General features: G+C 40.5%; 1 protein-coding gene across 1 annotated transcript; it reads left to right on the forward strand.

Moving 5' to 3' along the window:
• Positions 1-1,447: 1,447 nt before the first annotated feature.
• LOC130482888 (zinc finger protein 845-like) lies at positions 1,448-3,654 on the forward strand (the record flags this gene model as incomplete). The annotated part of the gene is made up of 3 exons (XM_056855802.1): positions 1,448-1,526; positions 1,860-3,524; positions 3,608-3,654. Coding segments are annotated over 3 exons (1,791 nt in total), but the record flags the coding sequence as incomplete, so codon positions are not given.
• Positions 3,655-13,542: the final 9,888 nt, after the last annotated feature.

Consider the following 13,542-nt stretch of genomic DNA (forward strand, 5'->3'; position numbering starts at 1 on the left):
GTTGAAATTAAATCAAAAGAGTTTCCATCTAGACATTAGGAAGAAATTTCTAACAGAGCGGTTCCTCAGTGGAACAGGCTTCCTCTTGAGGTGGTAAACTGTCAGACTTCAGTACCTCTATGATTCTTTAATACGGAACTTCACTCCAGACGTAGCAGCGAGTTGAATGTTTTATTAAGAAAGCAATAGGTTCAGCAGGTCCATACAAACATAAGGCCAGAATACAGATGTGGGGAACACCGGACATATTTATAGGGGACATACAATAAAATTGATTACATTAGGAACAGAACACAAAAGGACAAGGTGTAGCAGAGCTGTCGTGAACGGATCAGATACAAGGTAACAGAACAGTGATCGCCGGTGATCTCCCATTAAGAAACCTACTTGTGAAATTGACGCGTAAATGGCTGGGCGATCTCCCGGTGTCTCAGGCATTGTTCCGCAGTCCCTGTTAACACAGCAACGAATCTCAGGGCGAGTCCCCATAGAAACGCAGATGCTGGGCATGTGATGGCTTAGAAGCGGGGGGGGGGACGGAACTGGTCTGGACTCCATTTTGTTGTAGTGAGGAGCCATCTTGTTAGAACCGGGGCCTGACTGGATGCCCTCACTGACATAAGCTCTCCTTCCCTAGAGGTTTTTAAGCAGAGACTGGATGGCCATCTGTCAGCAATGCTGATTCTATGACCTTAGACAGTTCATAAGAGGGAGGGCATCTTGGCCATCCTCTGGACATGGAGCAGGGGTCATTGGGTGTATCTGTGGGGGGTGGTAGTTGTGAATTTCCTGCATTGTGCAGGGGGTTGGAATAGATGACCCTGGTGGTCCCTTCCAACTCTATGATTCTATGAAAGGAGCCTTCAGTCTGGAAAGCTTATAGCCAGAAACTCTTGTTGGTTTCTAAGGTGCTACTGGATTTGAAATTAGATATTTGTGGAAACTGTCATATCATGACACCAGGTTCCCATTTCTTTCAGCAGGAGATGTTTGGGAGTCAGCAAGCAAAGGAAAAGATCACCCCTTGAGGGAGAAAGCTGATATGTATTCAGACATGAAAGAGAAGGTTGAACATTATGATGCTCTGAGGAAGAAGGAGGAAAAACATTCACGTAAAGGGAGGAATAATTCCAGTCTTTTACAGGGCGACCACTCTGTACAGGAAAAAATATACCAAGGAGGCAAGAGGAGTGAGCGCATTGCAAGGACGGGAAATTTTACTGAAAAATCAGCTATTAAAATTCAACAAAACACCTGTACCAGAAAAAAAGTATATAAATGCCTGGAGTGTGGGGAAAGCTTCCGACTGAGAGGAAAATTTGCCATCCATCAAAGAATTCATACAGGGGAGAAACCATATAAATGCATGGAGTGCGGGAAGAGCTTCAGAAGGAGTGGACACCTAATTTCCCACCAAAGAATTCACACAGGGGAGAAACCATATAAATGCATGGAGTGTGGGAAAAGCTTCAGTCGGAATGATACTCTTACTTCCCATCAAAGAACTCACACAAGGGAAGAACCATATAAATGCCTGGAGTGTGGGAAAAGCTTCAGTAGGAGTGCAGACCTTACTTCCCATCAAATAATTCACAGTGGGGGGAAACCATATACATGCTTGGAGTGTAAGAAAAGCTTTAGGAAGAGTAGATACCTAACTGTCCATCAAAGGATTCATACAGGGGAGAAACCATATAAATGCCTGGTGTGTGGAAAGAGCTTCAGTGAGCGTCGAAGCCTTACTGTCCATCAAAGAATTCACACAGGGGAGAAACCATATTCATGCCTGGAGTGTGGGAAAAGTTTCAGTCGTAATGGCACTCTTAATATCCATCAAAGAATTCACACACAAAAACGACATAAATGTCTGGAGTGTGGGAAAAGCTTCAGTAATAATGCAAAACTTTCTTCCCATCAAAGAATTCATACAGGGGAGAAACCTTATAAATGCCTGGAGTGTGGGAAAAGCTTCAGTAGGAGTGCAGACCTTACTTCCCATCAAAGAATTCACACAGGGGAGAAACCATATAAATGCATGGAGTGTGGGAAAAGCTTCAGTCGGAATGAGACTCTTACTTCCCATCAAAGAATTCACACAAGGGAAGAACCATATAAATGCCTGGAGTGTGGGAAAAGCTTCAGCGATAGTGGATACCTAAAAGTCCATCAAAGAATTCACACAGGGGAGAAACCACATAAATGTCTGGAGTGTGGGAAAAGCTTCAGTAATAATGCAAATCTTTCTTCCCATCAAAGGATTCACACAGGGGAGAAACCATACAAATGCCTGGAGTGTGGGAAAAGCTTCAGAAATAATCGCAGACTTACTGTCCATCGAAGAATTCACACAGGGGAGAAACCATATCAATGCCTGGAGTGTGGGAAAAGCTTCCGTTGGAATGACAGTCTTACTTCCCATCATATCATTCACACAGGGGAGAAACCCTATAAGTGCCTGGAGTGTGGGAAAAGTTTCAGTCGTAATGGCACTCTTACTATCCATCAAAGAATTCACACAAGGGAAGAACCATTTAAATGCCTGGAGTGTGGGAAAAGCTTCAGTAGTAATGCAACACTTTCTTCCCATCAAAGGATTCACACAGGGGAGAAACCATATCAATGCCTGGAGTGTGGGGAAAGCTTCCGTTGGAATGACAGTCTTACTTCCCATCAAATCATTCACACAGGGGAGAAACCGTATAAGTGCCTGGAGTGTGGGAAAAGTTTCAGTCGTAATGGCACTCTTACTATCCATCAAAGAATTCACACAAGGGAAGAACCATTTAAATGCCTGGAGTGTGGGAAAAGCTTCTGTACTAATGCAACACTTTCTTCCCATCAAAGGATTCACACAGGGGAAAAACCATATCAATGCCTGGAGTGTGGGAAAAGCTTCCGTTGGAATGACAGTCTTACTTCCCATCAAATCATTCACACAGGGGAGAAACCGTATAAGTGCCTGGAGTGTGAGAAATGTTTCAGTCGTAATGGCACTCTTACTATCCATCAAAGAATTCACACAAGGGAAGAACCATATAAATGCCTGGAGTGTGGGAAAAGCTTCAGTAGTAATGCAAAACTTTCTTCCCATCAAAGGATTCACACAGGGGAGAAACCATATCAATACCTGGAGTGTGGGAAAAGCTTCCGTTGGAATGGCACTCTTACTATCCATCAAAGAATTCACACAGAGAAACCACATACATGTCTGGAGTGTGGGAAAAGCTTCAGTAGTAATGCAACACTTTCTTTCCATCAAAGGATTCACACAGGGGAGAAATCATATAAGTGCCTGGAGTGTGGGAAAAGCTTCAGTCGGAATGACACTCTTACTTACCATCAAAGAATGCATACAGGGGAAAAACCATATAAATGCCTGGAGTGTGGGAAAAGCTTCAGAAATAATGCAAGACTTTCTTCCCATCAAACGATCCATACAGGAGAGAAACCGTATAAATGTCTGGAGTGTGGGAAAAACTTCAGGCGGAGAGATAGTCTTACTTCCCATCAAAGAATTCACATGGAGGAGAAACCATATAAATGCCTGGAGTGTGGGAAAAGGTTCAGTTCGAATAATGGTCTTACTTACCATCAAAGAGTTCATACAGGGGAGAAACCATATACCTGCCTGGAGTGTGGGAAAAGCTTAAGTAGTAATGTAAAACTTTCTTCCCATCAAAGGATTCACACAGGAGAGAAACCATATAAATGCCTGGAGTGTGGGAAAAGCTTCCGTGACAGTGGACAACTTAGTACCCATCAAAAAATTCACACAGGAGGAACCATATAAATGTCGAGTGTCGGAAAAGCTTCCGTCTCCATAATTAGCTTACTTACCGTCATACGATTTGCATAGGGGTGAAGTCATATGAATGTCAGTAGTGTGAGGAAAGCTTATTTTCACACCCAGTGGGTAAAGCAAATGAATGATCTTACTTACAGCTAGTACCCTGGTGACACCCACCAGTCACAGAGTGGTTTCTGAGGGACGGAGTCTACTGAGGGACAGAAAGGGTACATCCAGTCCCCACCCACCGGTGCCGTCACAGCCCTTGACCCCCTCTCCCATTGGGAGGAAAAACCGAGCAACTGTGTAACCATAATAGGACTGTGATGTTAGCAACACTCCAGGATACCCCACAGATGAGTCACAGAGGATTGTCACTGTCTACATGGAGCTTTGGATTCCCTGAGAATTACATCTGATCTCCAGACCACACAGACCCGTCCGCCTGGAACAAATAGCAGTTTCAGAGAGAAGACCCTAGGGTTTCACATCTCCACTGATCTCCATTTCCTTCCCACACAGAGCCCACTCCAAGCTCAATTCCAAGATTTCTCAGAATTTCCGGAGTCAGAACTGGCAAGCCTGGATGAGTGTTTCAGTCATGGATCATCAGGCAGTGGTATGGCATGTACTGGGGGGAACAGATGACAACACCCTCAACTGAGTCCTAAACACACCTCCCCCCCCCCCATACTCCTTTAGGGAAGGGTGCCCATGTGTCAAAAAGGCACATAAAGCTGAACCGCTTGGGAGGGCAGGGATGGTAGCTCAAAGAAATACCACACCTGTTCTAGCAATCCACCTTTGAAATTCACAGTTCATAGATCTGTGCTGCTTAAAGGTACTAAAATTATACACACAATTTTCTTCAGTAAAGCGAAACAAATTTCCGGCCAAGATAATTATGCTTTCCCCCCTTAGACTATTCATAGATCCATGGTAAAAGTAAACGAGATACTCTAAAATCTTTCATTTTCCTGTCAAAAAGGCCGTTTTTTTGTAGAAAAATATGACCCTTAGAATGGGGAAACATCTATTAATTCTTTAAGCATGTTTTAATATAGTGCATTGCCAGGAGGCAGTGGTTTTTTGTTTAAAATGAGTATGGAAACAGTGAACACACTAAAGTAGTTATGTCCTGACCTGGATGCCCTAGGCTGGCTGAGTCTTGTCAGATCTTGGAAGCCAAGCAATGTCAGCCCTGGTTAGTATTTGGATGGGAGACCACTCAGGAAGTCTAGAATTGCTTTGCAGAGCCACTCAATGGCAAACTGCCTCTGGATGTCTCAATGGTCGTAATGTTGTCATAGTCTCTGACATGTTACAGCACATAAATTTGTTGTACATGTGCAGAATTATTCATTATAACATTATAAAACTAACACTACATATACAGACAGTTATGTAACTGAAGGTTTAGTTATTTTCAAACTAAAGGAAGAACAAAAGCCTCTGGCTTCATTTAGCTGGTTTCTAAAATACTCCTGCCATCTGTCAGGAGGATTCTTTCTTTACACTTTTAAGGTCTTTCAGTGCAGAACTTTCTACCCCTTTCCTTACAGTAGAGGGATTTTACCCTTTTCAAGGATGCCCTTCAAAATAATCTCTTAGGTGGAGACCACCACTACTTTAATAGCTGTCTTCATATCTTATCAGTTATAGATTGTCTTTCTCCCCCCACAAGGCTATGAGGGATGCTCTTCCCTCACAAGGCTATAGGGGATATTTTCACCCTACAAGGTTACAAGACATGATTTTTACACTCCAAACTACAAGGCTAGCCAAGGCTAACTAATGCAAAGTAAGCATATAATTGTGTTTTAAGATTTAAATGTGTTAACATTATACTGTTGATTTACAAATGAATGTATTAAATGTGTCTTGTGCTAATAAGGAAAATGGTGTTAAATTTGAGTAATATAGAGTTATTACAAAGCTCAAAAATAATATAGTTAAGTAAAATGGCAAAGAGGATATGGATGTCCAAATATGGTCATATAAGTGGAGCAACTTAGCGCACTAAGTGGAGCTACTTAGCACACTAAGGGATGCAACTTAGTATATGCCTGCTACAGGGTTATAGCACCCTTCTAGATAATAGATGTGCAGTTCTTTTCTACCTCCTTTTCAAGGAGTTTGAAACAGTATATATACAGGCACAGTAAGACTAGATTTTCAGGGCTCAATCAGAGTCTCTCAGAAGATACTGGTATGTATGGTTTTGACATTATTCTAGATATTGTGAATTAGATACTTTAAACTGAATCAGATTTATCTGACTATTATTTTTTGAAGTTGGATTTTAAAGCTGAATAGTATGTAATGCTTGCTTTTACTGCATACATTGTAACTGACTACATTGTCACTGCATACATTGTAACAGAGTGTTAAGACTTTGTAATTTGCATTTACACATTTTTACTAGAAGTATATCAATAAAAAGACTTGCTTTTTATAAAGTAGGTAAAGTCGTTGAGTCCTGCTTCGGTGGCTGGCTGAATAAGATAACATATCACTTCTTAGGAAGTGGTCCTTTCTAAGAGCCCAGCCACTTCAACAGCACGACCCGCTTCAATGTAACCATCTCTTGCGATGAAATCCACAATGGTGTCTTTGGTTCTAAAAGATGTTTATATTTTTGCCAGGTTTTAAATAAAGAAGATTTTACCATACGTTGTTGAAATGATGTATGTGTCTTAATTTTATCATACCACAAATATCTGTGCCAACCACTTCTATTGTCAAAACCTTTTAAATCCAGTAGTCGTGTATTGGTCAGTTCCATCCAGTCTTTTAGCCATACTAAAGCAGATGCTTCAGCATACAGTTTAAAGTTAGGAAGTGCAAAGCCACCCCTTTCTTTCGAATCCACCAAATACTTGTAAGCAATTCTTGGTTTTTTTCCTTGCCAGATGAAATTCAATAAATCTTTTCTCCAAAGGTTAAAATATTTTGCTAGAGAGATTACAGGTAGATTTTGGAATGAAAACAATAATCTCGGTAATATGTTCATTTGAGTTGTCGAGATACGTCCCAAAAAGGAAAGGTTTTTGTTCATCCAGTTTGACATATCTTTTTTAATTGCTTCCCATAATTTAAAATAATTATTATTAACCAAATCTTTATTCTTAGTAGAAATCCAAATCCCCAGGTACTTTACTTTATTAGTCTTCTCCCATCCTGTAATAGTTGTAGAATCATTCTGCTCTGCTCCAGAAAGATTTTTGAATATTATTTGTGTTTTGTCTTGATTAATTTTAAAACCTGAAACATGGCCAAATGAATTCAATATTTCCAACAGTCTATTTGCCGATTGATTCGGATAGTTCAAGATTAATAAGAGATCATCTGCAAATGCCCTAATTTTAAATTCATGTTTGTTTATCTTTAGGCCATGAATAGCTTCTGTTTCTCATATCTTACAACACAAGGTTTCCAAGACCAAAATAAAAAGTAAAGGGGAAAGCGGACATCCTTGTCTTGTCCCTTTTTGTATTTTACAAATGTCCGATATTGATTCATTTACCAGTATTTTTGCTTGTTGTTTAGTATAAATAGCTGTGATGTCTCTTCGAAATCTTTCACCAAAGTTCATTTTCTCTAGAACTTTCTTCATAAAGTCCCAGGAAACCATATCGAAAGCTTTTTCAGCATCCAGGAAAATAAAAGCTGCTTTATGTTGAATGTTATGTTCATAGTATTCCAATGCATCCAAAAGAATTCTAAGATTGTCTTTAATTTGTCTTCCTGGAACAAAGCCTGCTTGATCTTCATGAATTAAGTCTTTAATTAATTTTTTAACTCTATTCGACAATACAGAGGCATAGATTTTGTAATCCACATTCAATAGTGAAATAGGCCTATAATTAGCTACTTTTTCAGGGTCTCTTCCAGTTTTATGAATCAAGGAGATAAAAGCATGTGACCATGTCTCAGGTAACAAACCTGTATCCAATATAGTATTGCAGACCATTAAAAAGGGGTTCAGAAAATTTGATTTAAATGTCCGATAAAAGAGAGCTGTTATTTCATCGGGCCCAGGAGTTTTGTCTATTTTTTGTTCAATGATTGCTTCTTCTAGTTCTTCCAAAGAAATTGGTGCATCAATAGTCTTTTGTTGGGCTGATGACAATTTTTTGATATTTATAGAATTTAATTTTTTTTTCATCTTCTTATCTGAAATATTGTCTTTTTGATATAACCGAGGGTAATAAGATGTAAATTCTTTTTGTATATCTCTTGTTGTATAAACCGGTCCTTTTGTAGTTTGTATTTTGGCTATAATTTTTTTTTTTTGAACCGAGTCTCTTAAATGAGTAGCCAAAAATTTACCAGGTCGATTTGCATGTTTGAAATACCTTTGCTTCGCAAATTTCACATTTTTATTCATCTCTTCTGTAACTACCAGGTTTAATTGATGTTTAAGAGCATTTATCTTCAACAGAATAGTATTTCTTTCATCCTCCTGAGATTCCATAGTTACGTGCTGATCTAGGTTTTGTAAATCCCACAGGATATTATTTGTCAGCTGTAATTGCCTTCCATGCTGTATTTTTTTTAATCATAAAGCCTCTAATTACTGCTTTAAAGGCATCCCAAACTGTATTTAAGGTGGTTTCTCCATTCATGTTGATTTCAAAAAAATCTTTAATAAGGGTACATAGTTCAGTCTTTATTTTCTCATCTCTCAAGAGTCTTGTCATTTAGTCTCCATCTAAATGCTTCTCTGTTATTCCATTCAAATGAGACTGGATTATGGTCTGAGAATGTTCTTGGTACAATATGCACTTTACGTAACTGTGTGAAAATTGATTTACTTGCCCAAATGATGTCTATTCTGGAGTGTGAATCATGTCTTGCTGAATAGAAGGTATATTCTTTAGCTGTTGTGTTCATTGTCCTCCAAATGTCTTGCAATGCAAATTCCTCCATCATTTGAAAAAAAGTTTTCGGAAGGCATCCTTCTTTGTCATTTATAGCTTTAGTCTTCTTATCCAAAACAGAAGAGGTAACTCCATTGAAATCTCCCATCAGCAGGATTTGTTCATCAGCATATTGAAGCAAAATGTCATGTAGTTGGTTCTTGTAGGTTATCCCGGCTGTGTATCCATGGTCTTGGTATTTTCTTTCCTGATGTTTCGCCAGCAGCTGTTGGAGGCATCTTCAGAGGAGTAACACTGAAGGACAGTGTCTCGCTGAAACACAGACACTGTCCTTCAGTGTTACTCCTCTGAAGATGCCTGCCACAGCTGCTGGCGAAACGTCAGGAAAGAAAATACCAAGACCACGGTTACACAGCCCGGATAACCTACAAGAACCAATGAACTCTGTTCGTGAAAGCCTTCAACAATATTTTGTCATGTAGTTGTTTATAGAATTTAGCTTTCCCTTCATTTGGTACATAGATCCCAACTACTAATTTTTTTGACCTAATATTTTTGTTCTAATTATCAATTTTCTGCCTTCTTCATCCTTATAGATAAGTTCAGGGTTTAAATTGTGTTGTACATAAAAAGCTACCCCTTTAGTCTTTGTTTTAGAGGAGGAGATAAACACTTGTCCTAATGTCTTCCTTTCCAAGTACTTTCTATCCTTTTTCGAGATATGAGTTTCTTGCAGGCAAATTAAAGAGTATTTTTGTTTTTGTAAGAACTTAAAAATCCTTCCTCTTTTAACTTTTTCATTCAGTCCATTTAAATTCCATGAAATTACTTTAGCCATGGTGATTGATTTATATAGAAATGAATTTTAAGACGATGATCCACCAACTGCTCCTTTCAAAGATTCTTCTTCTTCTTTCTGTTCCTGCTCTTCCGGAATGAGGCCCATTCTTTTTTTATATCTTCTCAGAAATTTTCCAACATCTTCCAGTGAAGTGACGGTAAATCTGACCTCTTTGTAAGTGAAAGTAAGTCCTTCTGGCAATATCCAGTGATATTTTATTCCATTCTTCCTCAGCGTCATGGTGAAATCCTTGTATATGTTTCTCTTTGTCATTAAATGTCGAGGGATGTCTTTGAGGATTATTAACGGGGTCCCTTCCACAGACAAAGGATTCTCATAATGAACTTGCATAATAGCATCCTTCATCCTAATGTCATAGAAAGAGATGATATCTCTAGCCTTCGATTTCTTCAATCTGGACGGTAGAGGGATCCTGTATATTCTGTTTATTGCATGATTTAATTCTTGTTCATCTATTTGGGTTAGGTCAGCCAATGTTTTTATAATGGTCTCTCTAGTATCACCTGATTCTTCAGGCAGGTTGCGTAGACGGATGTTGGCCTCTCTCACTTTCATATCCATAATGACCAGTTGGTCCTTTACTGTCTCTTCTTGGGAATGCATTGCATCAAATTGTTGGTCATGGTTATCCATTCTTTTCTTAGCCTCTTTCTGTTCTTCAATCACCTTCTTGACTGAAGAGTCCATTGTCTTCATATCTGTTTGCATTGTCGTACCTTGGGCTTTCATATCTTTGATCTCATCTGTTACAGTCTCCAGTTTTTGGTTAATAGATTGACTTAAAGTGTTCAACATAACAGTTAATTGATTCATTTGTTGACTCACAGATCCGTGCTGCCTAAAGGTACTAAAATTATACGCACAATTTTCTTCAGTAAAGCGAAACAAATTTCCTGCCGAAGATCATTATGCTTTCCCCCCTTAGACTAGTCATAGATCCATGGTAAAAGTAAATGAGATACTCTAAAATCTTTCATTTTCCTGTCAAAAAGGCCGTTTTTTTATAGAAAAATAGCAGGGAAATTATGACCCTTAGAATGGGAAAACATCTATTAATTCTTTAAGCATGTTTTAATATAGTGCATTGCCAGGAGGCAGTGGTTTTTTGTTTAAAATGAGTATGGAAACAGTGAACACACTAAAGTAGTTATGTCCTGACCTGGATGCCCTAGGCTGGCTGAGTCTTGTCAGATCTTGGAAGCCAAGCAATGTCAGCCCTGGTTGGTATTTGGATGGGAGACCACTCAGGAAGTCTAGAATTGCTTTGCAGAGCCACTCAATGGCAAACTGCCTCTGGATGTCTCTTCTCTTGAACCTCTTACGGGGTTGCCATAAGTCAGCTGTAGCTTGACGGCACTTTTCACCAGCAAAGTAATTTGCACAAGAAAATAATACCTACAGAAGAGTCAGTGCAAGAGAATAATATACTTACATCTCTTCAGTTGTCGGAACCCTGAAGAATGACAGAGGATGGGGCCTCTCTCCGGTCCAAATGCAGAGCTCTGTTTCACTGTATCAGTCTGGACTAAAGTTCCAATCCCTGAGCTGTTCCCTCAGCTTTTATACATTTTAACTATAGCAATTCATCATACTGGCCTTATTTAGTGTGAGCCTAGATATGCAGTATATGACGTCTGAATTTTTGTTAAAAAAAATACAGAAATAAGTTAAAAGCATTTTAACTTTTAAAATATTTTTCATTCATTAAGAATTTTATGGCTACTTACAATCCAAATTGTTGTTGTTATGCTAGATTTAGGAATGTATAAGCATACACCCTGGGAGTGTCGTTAAAATATTTCTGTTAAAAAAAATCAAATGTAGCTATTAAATTAATCTAAGCAATTGCATATTAGCCAAACCAACTCATAGAATTTCATTATAATATGCATATCTAGACCAGGCTGGCATTACATTCAGAGTGTGCTCCTCATTATCAACCCAAAAGAGACAGTGCTAAAAGGTTATCACATAATGTTTGATGTAGTATGTTTGATGTAGTATGATGTAAGCTAGAAAGAGAGAGAAAATGTGGAGCAAAGTGAGAGAAAGTCCTCAGGAGGCCAGGAAGGCACTGTGCCAGCGTTGTGGCTCTCCATACCAGCACCCGGCTACTTACGCCACCTTAAGTGCCCCAACGCCGGTGGGGAGAGCCGCACGCTGGTCTCTGGCTGCTTCTGTGGAAGCACCATCCCAGGACGCCAGCGAGGCCTTCTACCAGCCTCCCACCGGCATAAAGGCTCATGCTGGCATTCTGGGGGGCATTATGGTGTCCCCGGGGGTGTTTTGGGAGGAGGAGCTGCCTGTAGGCAGCTTCCTCTCCCCTTTCATCCCCGGGTATTCTGGTGGGGAGGAGAGTGAGGCTGCACCAGCTTTTTTGCTGGCGCAGCCTCACCTTATGGGTCAAAAAGCCCCATTTAAAATGTAAAAACCTTTTTAAGGCTTTTAAAATATTTTCGGCAGCCAGGAAACCAGTGTGGAAGTGGTGCAATGGCGCCTCCATGCTATCCCTGGCTGCCAAAAGCTCAGGAATGCACTGTTAGCCCTGTAGCTGAACAAGTTTTTTTAATCAAATAAATAAGTAATTAAATAAAACAAACAGCAGTGCACCCTTGAATTACTGAGTTAACACAGAAAACAAAAAATCAATGAAAAGCCAATCAGTTCCCTCATTCAAACCCTTAGGTGCAAGAGTACCAAGAGAGTAGATCCAAAATTTCCCTCCTCTTTAAAGTTTCTGTTGTTGAGATTGTTCCACAGTCCAGAAGCGAAGGTCTTTATCAGTATTAGCGCAGGTGAGGAAATGATGAACAGTGATGTCATCTTCCTAGTTCTAAGAAAGCTCCTGTGCTTTCAAATCCTCATCGTAAGAATCATAGAGTTGTAAGGGGCCATCTAGGCCATCTAATCCAACCCCTTGCTCAATGCAGGTTCAGCCTAGAGCAGGGGTGGGGAACCTTTTTTTCTGCCAAGGGCCATTTGGATATTTATAACATCATTTGTGGGCCATAAAAATTATCAACTTAAAAATTAGCCTGCTATATTTATTTACAGCAGGCAAGTAATTGCAGTATGCATAGACGTGGCAGTAATTAGCAGATGTAGACCTCTAGGACTAAGTATGCCTCTCAAAACAGGAAGATGATACCACGTTAGTTGATGCAAGAGAATTCCTGAGAACGGAAGCTTTGATCTGTTGACCTCTGAAAATTGCTGTAGTATCCGGGCGGGAGACCTGCTGGTGAGCAGACAGTGGTTCCCCTCTGCATGGGAAGGGGAGGCAGGCGTCCATCCAGTTTTAGGATACAGGTTTGCTGGCTGCAGGTGCAGCAAGTGTCCCCCAGTGGCAGCGGCTGTTTCCCCGGCGCTTTCTTTACAACCCCTCCCCCTGCCTGGAGCACAAGAGATTTCAGGAGCTCCCTTACAAAGTGGCACCTCTGAAGGCTTGCTGCTCGGTGTAGAAAGAGGTAAGGAGGTTTCTTTAAGGCCAACCTGCCAGAGGACAGCAGGCGTACTGGGTGGCCAGCAGCCGGGCCACCTTAAGAGGGGAAGTGGGCTGAGAGCGCAAGAAGCAACCTGAGCAAAGCTGTTTGACTCATTTCCTGTTGCTACAGAGAAACCAACTCTTCTTCTGGTGGAGGTGAACTCCCCCTCACAAGCAGTCTTTAAGCAGAGGCTGGACATATACTTGTCAGGAATGCTCTAGGCCAGGGGTGGGGAATGTCCAGCCCGCGTACCATTTAAGGCCCGCAAAGTCATTTGGTCTAGCCCTGTCAAGGCAAACATCTAGAGAGCAGCAATCCAAGGCAAAACCTCCCATGCATAAACAGACGTTTCTATATGCTGACTTTACCACTTAAGGCAGACTCAAACTGGCTTACAATCACCTTCCTCTCCCCGCAACTGACACCCTGTGAGGTAGGTGGGGTTGAGACAGCTCTAAGAGCAGTGACTAACACAAGGTCACCTGGCTGGCTTCATGTGAGGTAGGAGGGAAACAAATCCACTTC

The sequence above is a fragment of the Euleptes europaea genome, chromosome 1, assembly GCF_029931775.1.
Source record: "Euleptes europaea isolate rEulEur1 chromosome 1, rEulEur1.hap1, whole genome shotgun sequence".
Classification (NCBI taxonomy): domain Eukaryota; kingdom Metazoa; phylum Chordata; class Lepidosauria; order Squamata; family Sphaerodactylidae; genus Euleptes; species Euleptes europaea.